Source organism: Lithobates pipiens, unplaced genomic scaffold, assembly GCF_037356315.1.
Source record: "Lithobates pipiens isolate NorthernLeopardFrog02 unplaced genomic scaffold, aLitPip1_a1.2 Scaffold_8, whole genome shotgun sequence".
In the NCBI taxonomy this organism is placed as follows: Eukaryota; Metazoa; Chordata; class Amphibia; order Anura; family Ranidae; genus Lithobates; species Lithobates pipiens.
In genome coordinates this window covers 155,334,760-155,350,748 of record NW_027507903.1, presented here as the reverse complement: position 1 = coordinate 155,350,748, position 15,989 = coordinate 155,334,760, and the positions used below count along the sequence as shown (strand labels likewise).

The following is a 15,989-nucleotide window of genomic DNA, read 5'->3' as shown; positions in this document are numbered from 1 at the left end:
GCCTCCCAGGCCAGGAAAGGGGGATGGGCGGAAGGGGGACAAGGTGCTTTGGGGGGACCCTAAGGCACCCTCCCCATGTTGAGGGCATGTGGACTGGTATGGTTCTGGGGGAGGGTGCTCGCTTGCCCACCCTATTCTGTCCTCCAGGCTGCATGCTCGGATAAGGGACTGGTATGGATTTTGGGGGGACCCCATGGCAATTTGTAAAAAAAAAATTAGCATGGAGTTCCCCTTAAATCCATACCAGTTCGCAATGGGCTGGTATGGACTGAGGGGGGCGGAATTGATTTTTGCTGGGAGACAGCAATACATTACAGCCGCAATCAAGTTTAAATTACATTTTTTTCTTTAGACACGTCATTTTGCTGCAACACTGTTCTACACATTGCACTGATGCGCCACTTTACAGGCAGACTAAGAGGACCCCCTAGGCATGATCTTTAAAGGGATATTTCATTTTTATTGTTTCACTTTAAGCATTATTAAAATCACTGCTCCTGAAAAGACGGTTGTATAAAAAAAAACTTTTTATGGCAATAACTTGCACAACCCTTTAAAATGAGCACTTTGATTTTTTATGTTCGTGTCCCATAGACTTTAATAGGGTTTGAAGGTTCTTTTTGGCTGTTTGCATGTTCTGGTGCGAACAGAACTGGGGGGGGGGGGGAGTGTTTGGCTCATCCCTAATGAGGATATTACTTTATGGCAGATTGGTTTATAAGATTGGTTTATAAGGAAACATTGGTAAGATTTCCCTAGTAATATAATTTCTTCATTTTTTAATTACATTTCAAATAAAACTTTGTTGAGGAAGAAATTCCCTCGGGGTCAACTGTATGCATTGCAACAATTTTGGCAAACATTATTGCAGACTTTGCTCCTACTGAAAAAAAACATTATGCACTTGCTGAAATTTAGATTTTGTATTTACTATAATTATGTGATCAGCCTGGAGAACTATCAAAAGAAATGATGCAGTCTTGGAGTATCTTAAGGTCTTTCGCCAAAATTTAACTTCTAGAGCAGTAGCCCAATGACACTGTCAGTGATGACTTTAAGATAAACCGCAGTGCAGACTTCTAGGAAAAGCAGTGAACCACTTGGAGTAGCAGGAGGATTAAGATTCCAGGAAATCCTGCCTTCAGCTGTTGCCATGGTTTAAAGGAAGAAAAGGAAATTTAGGGTAAGTTTCAGATAACACTGCCATGGGGACAGGTAGCAATGCATAAAATAAATAAATAAATAAATAAAAAAAGATATATATATAACAAATACAAAATGAAGAGGGTATTTTCATGTTGCTTTGAAGGGAACATTGAAAATACCCAAATCCTTTAAATAACATGTTTGGGGGGATCAGATAGTCTCAAAGAGTGCATAAACTGGCAGCACATATTAAGCTGTGAGGCTGTTTTTTTAAATTGTATTATTAGTTTGGCTTGCATACAGCATTAGCACCCCAACTGGAAGCAGTTTATTGCCCAAATACTGTAACTAGCAATCCATTTCCTAACTGACCCTAATCTTTCCTTATGCATTTTGTAAGCATTAGTTATCATTTCTCTATTAAGTTCACATCAATTGAATTGCCACAATCCAGGTTGAATCCTGGTTAATGCATATTGGTTTAGTTATAACTATATGTCACTTATCTAGTACAGAGTGTTTCCCCACATCTTAAGCCTGGTACACACTTTGAGTTTTTTTCTGTAAAAAAAACCTGTCAGCTCCGGTCGAAGCTGCTGTACTAACAACCCCACGTTAGTACAGCAATCACCCCCCCCTTGAGCTGCTGTGTTCTGACAGGGGGGCAATCTCACAACTCACAACACTCCGATCAGTGCTCTTAGCCATTGGCAGAGAGCGCTGATTGGGAGCTGGTCAGCTGCTGGTTTTCCATACAGCTGGCTTCTGTTGGACTGACATGCACATGGGCTGCATGTCAGCCGGTTTTATTGAACCTGCTGATGCCACCCACCATTCAACTTGTGTGCACAGGGCTTTAGACTGTAAGCTCTGTATTTAAATTACCATTCACAACATGTGCACATTTGTGTGAGGTTTCAGGTGAATAGGCTGACTTTTCCATTTTTAATTATCTAGCATCTATTGTTTACCTATCTCTTATGGCCCGTACACACAAACAGAATTTCCGTCTGAAAAATCTTGGAGGGTTTTTCCGATGGAATTCCGCTCAAGCTTGGCTTGCATACACATAGGCACACAAAAGTTCTCTGAACTTTTGACCATCAAAAACGCGGTGACCTACAACACTACAACGAGCCAAGAAAATGAAGTTCAATGCTTCTGAGCATGTGCTGAATTGTTTCTGAGCATGCGTGGTCATTTGTGCTTCGGAATTGCATACAGAAGAACGGAATTTCCATTAGGGACTTTTTCCGATGGAAAAATAGAGAACCTGCTCTCAATTTTTTGCTGGCGGAAATTCAGACAGAAAAAGTTGGATGGAGCATACACACGGTCGGAATATCCGACCAAAAGCTCCCATCACACTTTTTCCAACGGAAATTGTAGATTGTAAACTCATTCATATTAGGTTTTATTCACTCTCTTGGTTTGATTCTATACATTTTTATTTCAGGTATTCATAAAATACATATATAAACAATTATATTCCAGACTTTTTTTTATCATTATGTACAGTATTGTCGATTATATCTCAAAATGTACCAGGCAGTAAACATTAGGTGAATGACATTATGACCCAGCCTAGTTAGCCTTGTATTAATTCTATTTTATCAAACTTGTTAACTACATGACAAAATAGAAATTCTTAGCCAGCCAGGTCATTATCACATTGTGATATAAAATGAGTTAGCATATATTGCTTTTATACACAGCATGCCACCTAATCGTTATTTGACCAGATGTGCACTCTTCAACACAGAGTTCTTGATTAAAATCAATATTTTGCATTAAAATGTCATTTCTGGTCTATATTCCCAAATCTTTCAGAGTGTGGTTCTTGGAATTTGACATCCTTGCTTCACTAAGCATTATTCTGTGAAACGTGCTCTAATTAACTTTTTTCTTATTTCCCAATGGAGAACTTGTGGTCCTTGTAAAAATCATTGAGTTCAATTCAATTAAAAGTGCTATTGCAGTACTAACTATACCATGAAGTGAAGGGAGGTATCTAAAGTAGCACTTACAGGAATGCATGTGCCAACTTACCGTTAGACCCCTTTCACACTGGGTCGTTTTGCAAGCGCTATTGTGCTAAAAATAGTGCCTGCAAACCGACCTGAAACAGCTGTGTCTCCAATGTGAAAGCCCCCGAGGGCTTTCATACTGGAGCGGTGCGCTGGCAGGACAGTGCAAAAAGTCCTGCTAGCAGCATCTTTGGAGCGGTAAAGGAGCACACCTCCACCGCTCCTCCACCGCTCCTGCTCATTGAAATCAATAGGGCAGTGCAGCTATACCACCGGCAAAGCGCCTCTGCAGAGGCGCTTTTCTGTGTTTGTTTATCCCTTTCTCGGTTGCTAGTGGGGAGTAGAACTGCCCCACTAGTGGCGAATAGCACCGCAAAATCTGACAGTAAAGCGCCACTAAAAATAGCAGCCCTTTACCGCCGTTGCACCTCCCGCCCCAGTGTGAAAGGGGCCTAACTCATTTAAAAATGTCTGATTCTCTTCACCAATCCAACCACCAGGTAGGGCTTTTCCTCATCTCAGATTAGAGAAGAATGCGTTAAATACCTGTGCCTTTTCCTCTACCCATTGGCAGAATTACGGCTTAGGTATATGTTTGATCATCTCCGCTAACTCGTGGGCATAAGGGGTTCATTTATTATCAGCCAGGAATGTTTTATATTTTTTAATTTCATCCTCTCTGCCTATCGAGGTGTGGTTTTAAAATTTTTAGAAAACTTCAAAAAATTGTTTCTTTGTTGTATCTCTTAGCCCTTGGAAATCTCTAAGGAATATGGGAGTTACGATTGTTAAATACTACTAACAGTTAATGCTTCTTGGCTGTAATCCTTCACCTTGTTTCCCTGTTTAGTGAGCCCCTGACTTGACCTGGAACAAATAAATTTATAAAAGTCCCTGTCTACAATAAAATAGGATTTTGACTTGGCTTAAAGGCCTTAATTAGGGTACATCAGGGTACGCAAGTACATAGGGTTATGTTTCTGCCTTCAGGAAACTGGACATTAGCAATGCAAAGCTGTAGGGACAGCCCAGTATAACCTTTCCTACTCTCAGCATACCTCCGTTTTGTTAGCCAACAAGAGTGAATCATAAGAACAGAGAGGAGGGACCTGTGTCCATAATGTGCTCCAAGAAAAGCAATTTATGGTGTGTCAAAAAACCTATTACCTTAATCATATATTATAAGACAAAGGGTAAGTATCATGGCACATAGGGATGTCCAAAAGCACTCCAACTAAAGAGCAGCTAAACAGAGCCTAACAGGCCCACAAAAAACAAGAGGTGGCAAAGTTAAGCCACAGCACCACCTGAAGAAATTTATGACCAAACTCAGCATCAGCTAAGACCTGAATATCCACTAAGTAGAAATTAATGAATATATGATTAGAAGACCATGTGACAGCCTTGCAAACCTGATGCAGAAAAGTCCAAGATGCACTAAATGATCTAGTGGAGTGCTCCCTGACAGGTAAAGGGGAACCTTGAGGTCATCTGTTTGAAAAATAAGCTGTCGAATGAGCTTCCCAGTAAATGGCCATGCAGCGGGGGGGGGGGGGGGGGGTTGGGGGTGTCAGAACAAGTATAATCATTGGAGGAGAGCATAGCTAGAGAACTGACTACTTAATAGCAAAGCAGATGGACTGGCAGGAACACCAGGGATTTCACATAAAGGAAGCAATACAAAGAGAACAGGATACTTTCTCATACAAGTACATGGTACAGCAGGCAAATATCAGGAATATGAAGTGTTGGAGTAACAAACGCATTCATTTAAATGTTTTGTCACCATAGCACAACAAACACCATCAATGCCCCCAAACTCAAATAAAAGCATATATATGTGTCAAAATGCATACGTCAATAAAATGGGATAGCATGAGGTGTCAAAGTGATAGTGACCCCTCTATAATTTCATCAATAGAAAAACCACAAGCAGTAAGCAGTATGATACTTATAAGCTAAAGAGCCTAAATTGTAGTAAAATAGAGCCATAAGGGTAGGCATGTTGTTACTCATAGACCCTTACTAAGTGACGAATGTTTAAACAACCTGGTCCTGGGGAATTCTGCAGTTACAAGAAGTGGGCAAAGCGCGTATACTGTAGCATGCACGTTACAGAGTCTGGGATACTCAGTATGATACACTGTAAAGTACTTTGAGCCATATGGTGAGCCAATACTGACTGCACATGTGCCGATCTGTATTACCATAGCTGGAGTGGATTCTTTGAATGTCGGCTGCACAGTGGTATACCTCTAAGCCCTTGTACACACAGTTGGAAATTCAGACGGAAAATGTCTGATCGGACCGTGTTGTCGGATAATCTGACTGTGTGTGGGCTCCATCTGACTTTTTCTGTCGGAATGTCCAACCAACAAAGTTTGAGAGCTGGGTATAAAATTTTCTTACAACATGATCCAATCGAACTTCCGATCGGATAAAGTGCCACGCATGCTTAGATCAAATTACGAGACCAAAGCTATTAGCTACTAGCCTGAACGTAGTCCTGTCGCAATGAACGAACGTCATCACGTTCCAAATGATTGGATTTTCCAACAACTTTGTCCGAAGCGTGTGTATGCAACACCAGTTTCGGACAAAATCTGTCAGAAAAAATCAGACGGATTTTGTTGTCGGAATGTCTGACCGTGTGTACAAGGGCTAAGACTTGGTGTCTCCCACTGAAATCAATCTATAGCTACAGAGCTATAGAGCTTCATCCAGGCACCAGCCAGCTGACAATGAGTCTGTATGACCCTCTGAGAGCTGCTAAGCTTGGGGTTTATTTTCCATTTTTACCACCCAATCTGCTATACATGTGGGCAGTATACTTGTTTGTATGGAGCCTATGGAACTTACGGCGCACTGACATATTGTTGGGAAGCAGTCTGCAGAGGAAAGTAAGGGTTATATTCATCTTTTTACTGTAAAAGTGGCTAAATTAGCTGTGAGGGTAACCAGCGCTGCAGCCAGTACATTTATATGATACCTCTGAAATTTCAAGTCAAAGCCACTATCGTGGCTTCAGAACTGAGCGGTCTTGTATAACAAGTGCTAAGCTTGAACTCCAGATACCTTTATGATGTATGGATATCTCCCTGATAATTAAGCTGCTGTTATACTGTGCATGGTTGTTTAAACATTCTGTCACTTATCATTGTAAGGGTCTTTGAGTATCAACATGCCTGCCTGTATGCCTTTATTTGACTACAGTTTATGCTCTTTTGGCTTATCAGTTCACTATCATATTGCTTGCTGCTTGAAGTTTATCCATTGATGAGCTTATAGAGCAATTCCTATCACTTTGACACCTCGTGTTATCCCATTTCATTGACACATATATGTATGCTCTGACTTGAGCTTGGGGGCATTGATGCTGTTTGTTGTACTATGGTGACCATATATTTATATTAAGTCATTGTTGTTAGAATTGGCAGCATTGTCATTTTTAGTGTCAGGTGGAGGTGTAAATTGCATTGTTGTGCTATATTCTAATTTTTAAGTCCCTAATAAAGAATATTTTTATTACATTACCATTTGGTGGTTGCATAAAGGACCTGCTTTCCCAGGGGCCTTTCCCCCATTTTTCTTTATATATATAGTGAGTATTAGGTATGCTGACCCCCACCAGACAAGGTGTAGTAATGGAATACAGATACTCCTCATTTAACAACTTATCTGTTTAACGATCGCTTATACATAAGACCAGCTCTCCCCACCCGAACAACGCGCACTACCGTACAGAATTTTCGTTTGTGTTCTGTACTTATGCAAATGAAAACAACGTTATTGAGCTGAAATTTTGTGTTTAGACCTTTTTTTTCACAGTACAGTACAGTAGTTAAGAATGCTTAAAATATTGATTACTTGTGGCTCCTCATTTAACGACCAATTCGTTTAATGACCTGGTCGTTGGAATAGAACATGGTTGTTAAGCAAGGAGAGCCTGTAATTAACATCTCCCTTCCTATAGTGCAAGGAAAGAAAAAATCCAGACGGCCGCACTCCCTATTAAATAAATTTATTAATGCCAGTCCATACATCAAAGGATAAAAAAAGATTGTTGACGTGTTTCCAACTATGGTTACAGGTGCTTACTCATAACTCGTAGCACTCATAGCATTTCTCGTAGCCACGAGTAAGCACTTGTAACCACGGTGTGAAATGCATCAGCAGTTTTTTTTTTATCCTTTGCTGTATGGACTGACTTTAATAAATGTATTTTATTGGAGTGCGGCCGTCCAGATTTTTTCTTTCCTTTCCTATTTTTCTTTTTTCTTTCCTTGCATGTAGTTTGCATACAAAGCCAGCACCCACACCTGAAGAGGGAGGAGATACTCAGGCCCAGATGCAGGTTTTTATTTGTTCCCTTCCTATAGTGTCACTCATTGATATGACACCTAGCCTAGTTTGTAGAAACAACTGGCTTGCCTTTAGCAGGGATGGGGTTCATCCCAGCTAGAATAGGCAATTCTGTGTTCTTTTCTGCCTACTGGTTTTACACCATCGGTGGCCACCCAATGACTGCAGAGAAGGGATGTGAACTTGAAAAAAAGCAACAGAGAAGATTGTTGCAAGAAAGAGCAAGGCACAGATCTGAACTGTCAATGCTAAAGGAAGGGAACCATGGTTTGAGATTGCTAAAATGTGCAAGTATACTTTGAATAATTGCAGATTATGGAAAAGAGCAGTGGACCTATTATTTGGTTTAATTTGGTTTTCAGTTGGTTTTGCTCCTCTCTAAAGATCATATTCAACATTGATAATCTAGTCTGGGTAACAGTGATGTGAACAGTGCTGTACAAATGATGGTTCTCTTTCAAGGATGCACATCTGTTTGTTTATCTGCTCTGATGCATATATTCACTCAAGATCTATGACAAAATGAATTGAATTGTTAAAGTATGTCATGGTTGTCCTGATAAGAAAAATATTTTATATTACTTTTACCTAATTATTTTTAGACAGGATTATTAAAATGTACACTTTATATATTTGTAGTGATATGTATTCTCACTATAGTTTATAATTATATCTTTACACAAGGGCACCATATGTGTTCATTGCTGGTGCTATGCAGTGCTACACTTGCCCTTTTCACAAAAGCTAGGGGGGATGTACTAAAACTGCAACAAATGTAACTTATTGGAAAATTGTTTTTTTTTTTTTTAAATGTTCTATTTTTTGTCAGTAGCCTGCAGAGCATTGCACCCATTAACAGGCTGCTACACACTAGCTCACTTCTGTCTGCATCTCCAAGACAGGACGTTAAAGAAAATCCCCCCTAGTAAGACGGCAAAAATAACTCTTTGCTACTCTATCCAAAACAATAAAATTGCTATAAATATACTTAACTTTTTTTTGAAAAGTGAAACAAATTAGGACTATTTGACTATTTGTATAATTGACATATTTCACATCAACAAACACCCTTGATGTAAACACAATGCCAAGTAATATGCTTTTTTTTATTATTATAAATATATTAGAATTTGTGATGAGCAAATCAGTTCACCATGCATCTAAGGAACAGTTAAAATACTTCTGTGAAATAACCACAAATATAAATTAATTAATTAATATGAAAAATAGTGTAGTTCTCCTAAAATATCTAACCACCCTTATTAAGTTCTCATCTACCTTTGCATACAATTCAAATACACAAAAAGTGCATTCAACTCCAAACTGCAATGTACAATAAACCATAAAATGAATAAAGTGTGCAGTCACTTTAAGAACCCTTCATGTAGGTATACAATACATTATACTTGACAAACCAAAGTGCTAGTGCAAATTTAGCAACTGTGGCAGAACACACAGTTAAACAGATAGATGTGCCCATAAACAGTCAATACAAAATCAGTTGTGCTTCACACTTCTTAAATGTGCTCTAATGCAAAATCTTGCTGCCAGGGAATCAATCCATCTCCACTGTGAAACCACCTCTGTGCTCCTTTTGCATGGAGGCTCACCTCCTTTAGTGGACCCCCCCCCCTTTTTTTAGGCAAGGTCTGTCACAGCTCTATTTGTTTTCCTCTCATGTAGATGCTCTTTTATGAGGCACTCTCCTGCTCCTCAGTTGCTCCCACTATCCAGATTATTTAAAGTGATACTAAAGTCTTGTTTTTTTTTTTGTTAAAAATAACAAACGTGTTATACTTACCTGCTCTGTGCAGTGGTTTTACACAGAGCAGCCCCAATTTTAATCTTCTTGGGTCCCTCTTCGGTGCTCCTGGCATCTCTCTCCTGTTGAGTGTCCCCACAGCAAGTGGCTTGCTATGGGGGCACCCGAGCTGAGTCACAACTCCCATTGTCCATTCAGACACGCCCCCTCCACATCTCTCCTCATTGGCTCACTGACTTTAATTGACAGCAGTGGGAGCCAATGACGCTTTGCTGCTGTCTCAGCAAATGAGTCTCTTGTGCAACATCGCTGGATCTAGATGGGTTCAGGTAAGTATTAGGGGGGCTGAGGGAGGCTGCTGCACACAGAAGGCATTTTATCTTAATGCATAGAATGCATTAAAAACCTTCTACATTAACAACCACTTTATCAAGTTTGGTTAGAGCTCCCAAGGAAAGAAAACCCACATAGTGTGTGCCATCATTTTATTTAAAAAACATATAATATAATGTACTTACAGTTTCCCAGTTTGAGAAAGTCCATGGGGCAAGGCTGTATTATTTTATGATACTAACATATTGGAGAGCTACATGAAGGGTACGTCAAGGGACCATTCACTTTAATAATTTTATGGTTCATTGCACAATGCACTTTTGGAATTGATTGTAATTTTTATGTGTTTGAATTGTATGTAAAGGTAGAAGAGAACTTTTTAAGGATGGCTAGATATTTTTAGGAGTGCTACACTATGAGTATACACATTGTAGGTTGGCCAATTAAACCAATCCATGCAGATAAACTAGAAAATGTGTTTGTGTTCCTTTGATATTTGCGAAAAGTGAGGCAAATGTCTCTTCAATGCCAGCTGATACCACTGAATTGCTGGTAGGACCAAAATGATAAAAATGCTCTTCAGGAAAATCCAGTATGTGTATTTAAAGTATACTAGACGTTATGTATTATGTCTCTAGCAAAGATAAAGCAGGGATGTTGCCTAAAGGTCTGATGTTTGTTTTCATGACCAACTTTGCACTGAATTGTAGTTGGTGGATTTTACGCAAAAATCTCAGAAGTCCTACAACAATATCTATTCTGTCTAGTTCTGTTTTATACCAGCTGATTATATATATATATATATATATATATATATATATATATATATATATATATATATATATATATATATATATATATATATATATATATAAGTTGGATCTGCTATCTGGAATGTCTGCGACACAGACCACATACATTTAAAGGCCAATGTTGTGCCAACATTATATAAGAAGCCACAATCAAATGCAGACATCACAAGACTACTTTTAAATTGCTACATACAGCTACAGTTAAAAAAAATAATGCTGACTATGTTATAATTCACAGTAAAGGCAAGCACATTGCTGATAGTTGATTCTGAAAAAAAAGGTATAATGCCATTATTTACTTTGGACTGGCATTATGTTTCACCACAAGATTATAATAGTGTAATTTTTACATTTGCTGCACAAATGTTAAAACATTTAATAAAACAGCGATCCTGATGATAATAGTGTCTTTTCATTTTGAAAATTTTAGCAGTCTATGCTTAAAAAGTTTTGAGAAGTTGATATAGAGAATTCAGAGGCAACTAAAAGTTTATCTTACCGTTTGACTTTTCACTATCTGCAGGTTTCATCTGAATAGGATGATGCATCTGAAACAAAAGAGAGAATATGGTTAATTTTCTGAAATAAGCATCTTAAAGTTAGAGCATTCATATATGAAATAAATGTTGGTTGTCTCATACCAGTCCCAAAATGTAGTTAGCCCTCACAATTCACAAAACTAAAAGATTGTATAGCCCTTACTAACTTCTAGTAGCTGTTTTGCAAGACCTAGTTACATGTACAATAAGATGGATGTATGATGTTACCTTTATTTGGTGTTATTTGGTTTTATAACACCATTTCGGGTGTTTGCAGGAAACTGTATTTAATCTGTTGGGTATTATTACATTATAATCATTGCATCTTTTACTGTCTGTCTTTGTTATTTTGCTACCCAATTTTCATATTTTTATCATGTACGCGCTCCTACAGAAACTTATGCTGTCAAATGAATATCTCTGTAGGCTTCTGCAACTCATGGGGAAGGACATCATATTTTGTTGCTTAAAGTTTTACTAAACCCAGGACCCTGCATTCACTATATCTGATCTCACACAGTACACAGAACATGGGAATGCAATTATTTTTGTAAATATAAACTGCGAAAGTGTGACTTCTATCAATGTCTGAACACTGGTTAAAGCTTGTAAGAGGAGTTTTAGTTCTCCTCTGACTGTCATATGAGGCTGCATGACCCCTGACTTTCTGTCTGGACAGTGCTGATTGACCCTGTGCTGATCACATGCACCCTCCCAAAAAAACAACCTCTAGCAATACACACCAAACTGAGCATGTGTGCCTCTGTGGCTCTGTTCTATCAGGAGATGTATTGGGGATAGTGGAAGAAGGGGAGAATCAGAGAAGACATGATCAAACAGCCTTTTTACACAATGCAAGGGACTAACCCCTTAGGTTCCAGGGCGCGTATAATAAGCATGCTTTACTGCATATACAGACTGATTTTACTGTTGTGGGTTTAGGTAACAAATTAGTATTGCTGCTAAGTTGACACAAGGTGCTAAACTCCATGTCCTAAATGAATTATAGACAGATGAGTTGACACAAGGTGCTAAACTCTATGTCCTAAATGAATTATAGACAGATGAGTTTATTAAAGCTGTTCAGAGAAAAAGACTATCACCCATTATGACCAGTTTTGGTGTAGTCATACAACAATATCGCTTGTATAGGAAATGACCAATCACCTTAAGAGAACATCATTTACAAAAATATTCTGGTGAGGGGTAACACTTACTTTGCTTCTTATTAATGTTGCAGAGATAACATGTGTGGAGAACATGCCACACAATACACGTTGTGTATGGGCAGCCTGAAGTGTTTAGGTTTAATAGTAAGATGTAAACCCCAATCTGTTTCAGCCATAAGTTGTTTTGCAGAGAGTGAAAATATGATGTGCGAGCCTGCACTATTACCTTTTTCAAAATAACTTGAGAACTTTCACATGAAATCCCACCATAGCTATAGAGAAGGTCAAAATACGTGTTGTGTAATGCTGCTTTACCTCAAATCATTTTATATTAGATATTATATTAAATCTTCAAATCATTTTATATTAGATATTATACTGTATTACACCACCAAATCATTTTATATTAGACATTATATTAAGTCTCCAAATCATTTTAAATTAGACATTATATTAAGCCCTATTTTGCAGAAAGCAAACAGCAAGCAATGTAATCATAATATCAGTAGAACAAAGATCACTGGAGTCTAAACCCTGCAGTGATATTGGTGGGAGCTTTTAATCTAAATTAAAAACCTGAACACATGCAGCATTTTGTACTTCTTAGTCCCCCTGGATCAGGATATACCTTTTAGATGCATCTCCGCTTTAGCGATCTTTGTGAGCGCCTTCTTTTTGCTGCAGCACTACCATCCTTCTTCCCCTCATCTTATGTGTAGATTGTCCTGGATCAGGAACACCACCTTACCTTACTTTCACACTGTGAGAGTACTTAATGGACCATGTTGTGATTTTGATAAAAGTTAGCCTCTGTAAAATATAGTCTGTTTTGATCATACCCCGAAGAAGGAATTTATTACATTCCGAAACATGTTGGGATCTTCTATGTAATTGCCTGTGGTTTGGCCTCTCACCACGAGATAAACCGCATGTTCAAGACATCCGTCCTGTATTATGTACATATATGACTACTTATTTTTTACTTCAATTTTAGTTCAATTTTGTCTTTGATGCTTACCATTAGATTTTATATCAAATAAAGATTTGTATTTTTACTATACTCTCCTACTTTCCTTGTCTGGTTTGACCACTGCCTATAAAGTCCCTGGGGGCATTCTCCTGTTTTTCCTTTGCATTTTGTAATTAAAGTAGGACTCAAGACAAATTTTTTTTTCATTTTGGATAGAGTAGGAAATGGTTAAACCTCTGCCAGAGGTCCCCATTGGGGAGGTTTCCATTAACTTCCTGTCCCATGGCCAAAACTGGAAATGCTATGTAAGCAACCATAGAGAGACTTCAAACATGAGGAAATATGACAATCATAAACATAGATTTTTTAGTAGCAAGCTTTTAGCAACCAGGGATTTTTCTTTAAACCAGTTAAAGTGATACTAAACAGAAACATGTTATTTGCCATAATTTATTCACATAAATCATATATTTCATGCTGCTGTATTTTTTTTAGAATCCTTTAAGTACCTAATACGTACAGCACTATTGTGTGGTCATATGATTTTTCCCTGTTCTTTTGCATCTGTAGGCATAAATCTTTTGGAAGGGCTTCAATTACTCTACTACTGTATGCTCTCTACAGTATGCGTCTGTGTCTGGCCAGCCCTGATTGGTGCTGTGACAGTCACATGACTAAAACAACATGCTTTCAGAGGAGCCATTCAAATTAGATTATAAATATCTAATCATTTTTTTTACAGTTCCCTATAAATCTATTGAACATCAAATGTGTATTTCCTGTGCAATAATACGGTGTAGACGGAGTCAAAGATGATTGACTTTCATTTTTTTTAGATGGCATCTGCATCCAATGCTCTTTTTTTTTTTTTTTTGCTCTACAGGTATTAACAATACATTTGATATATTTAAAAGTGTCTAGCAATATGAAGACATTTAGGAGGAAAGAGGAGAGTGTAATTTCCCACTTTGTATAATCCCACATGTGTGGCTTTATAGTCTTGGGGGCTGATGAGAAAAACGAAGAAATGAAGAGCTTAGAAGGGAACTGAAATTGAGCATGCTCCATAGAGAACACTCGCTAGTCTACACAATCTCAACCTACAATGAGGACACAGAGTAAATGGGAGGGACGGCTGAAGGCAGGATCAACCAGGTATTATTCACTCTACATAAAACAAATTCTTTAGTGCCTTTGTGAGTATGCATATAATGAGAGTAGTCTGGGCTTACTGAAACTTTAACTAAATTATTATTAGTAATGTTATTTTACAGGATTTATATAGCACCAACAGTTCGTGCAGCTCTGTACAATATAAAGGGGGACCGAACAATTACAATACAGATCAATACAGAAGGAATAGGAGGGCCCTGCTCATGAAGCTTACAATCAAAAGGAATAGGGAGGTGGTACAAAAGGTGTTAGCTGCTGGGGATGATCTGATGGCGGTAACTCAAGTACAGTTTTGAGGTGGAGTAAGCTTCCCTGAATAATGGGGACATTTGTAGGTCTGCATAAGAACATTTTTATTTTCACTAGACAAGACTTATAGGGCTTCAGATGCTCATGATAGCACTATAAATAATACAACATTATCTTCTGTTACACTAATATTATATATATATACGAATATAGTTATTAAAACAACTAGAGAGTGACTGTCTTTGTTGTACATAATGTCAGTTACTGTATGATCCCTTAGAAATATAAAGCTTTGTGTTTTATATCATTCACAAAACCGATTTAAACAACCCTTATTAAATGAGTTTGTGTTTCTCATACATAAGCATGTGTTTGAGGTTTTATGATGCCCTACAGATACACCAACCTATTTTGGTGGTTTAGCACTGTACACACATACAGATTTTCAGTACCTCGTCCTTCTATTTTCTTTATTCATGTGCATCTCAATTATAGATTCCTTTTTTTCCTGTCTTTTTGTTTAAATATTTTATGGCCTGTGAACTGTCGTGACTTCAGTTACAGAGGGCTAGCATCTGGCTGTGTAATATTATGTGATTCCTTGATACTCTACAAACTATTCCACTTACATCAATGTTGGATTATGATTTAGGCTGAAAGATGGCAATGTAATAAACAGTAGCTGTTAAGGTGAAAGTCCCAAAGAAAAAAATATTTTTCAAATTTATGAAAAGCTGTTTTCTGGTTGCAAAATCATTTTTTCAATGTTTCTATTTATTTAAATATTATATGTATTTATCTGAACAAAGTCATTGTTTAATTAAAACAGTAGTAACTTCAAAGATTCAGCATGCTTTGATGTCTTGTACAGTATTGATGAAAAAAAAAGTTTTGTTTACTTAATGTGGAGAAAATTTAAAATATAAGCTTTGTAGAGCTTAACATTCATGCCAAAAATATGAATTATGTGGAATGCTAGTAATGGTCATTATTATGTGGAGAACATGTTATGTGCCCTGTATATTAAGTGTGGAACAGAAAAAGGCTAAAAAAGGCTAATTAGATGTACAGCATAGTATATATATGTATATATATATATATATATATATATATATATATATATATATATATACTGTATATAAAGTTATAAAGTATCTCACAAAAGTGAGTACACCCCTCACATTTTTGTAAATATTTGATTATAACTGTTCATGTGACAACACTGAAGAAATTACACTTTGCTGCAATGTAAAGTAGTGAGTGTGCAGCTTGTATAACATTGTAAATTTGGTGTCCCCTCCAAATAACTCAGCACACAGCCTTGAATGTCTAATCCAATGGCAACAAAAGTGAGTATACCCCTAGATGAAAATGTTCAAATTGATCCCAATTAGCCATTTTCCCTCCAAGGTATCATGTGACTCATTAGTGTTGCAAGGTCTCAGGT

The 15,989-nt window shown here is 37.7% G+C and overlaps 1 protein-coding gene across 36 annotated transcripts in view; it reads right to left on the bottom strand.

The window, feature by feature from the left end:
- Positions 1 to 15,989, bottom strand: part of CELF2 (CUGBP Elav-like family member 2) — a 683,959-nt gene that overhangs the window by 160,596 nt on the left and 507,374 nt on the right. For all 36 annotated transcript variants that reach the window (XM_077472885.1, XM_077472887.1, XM_077472889.1 and 33 more), the window contains one exon: positions 10,942 to 10,990. In XM_077472885.1, coding sequence (XP_077329011.1) covers positions 10,942 to 10,990 — 49 coding nt within the window. The remainder of the gene's footprint in view (positions 1 to 10,941; positions 10,991 to 15,989) is intronic.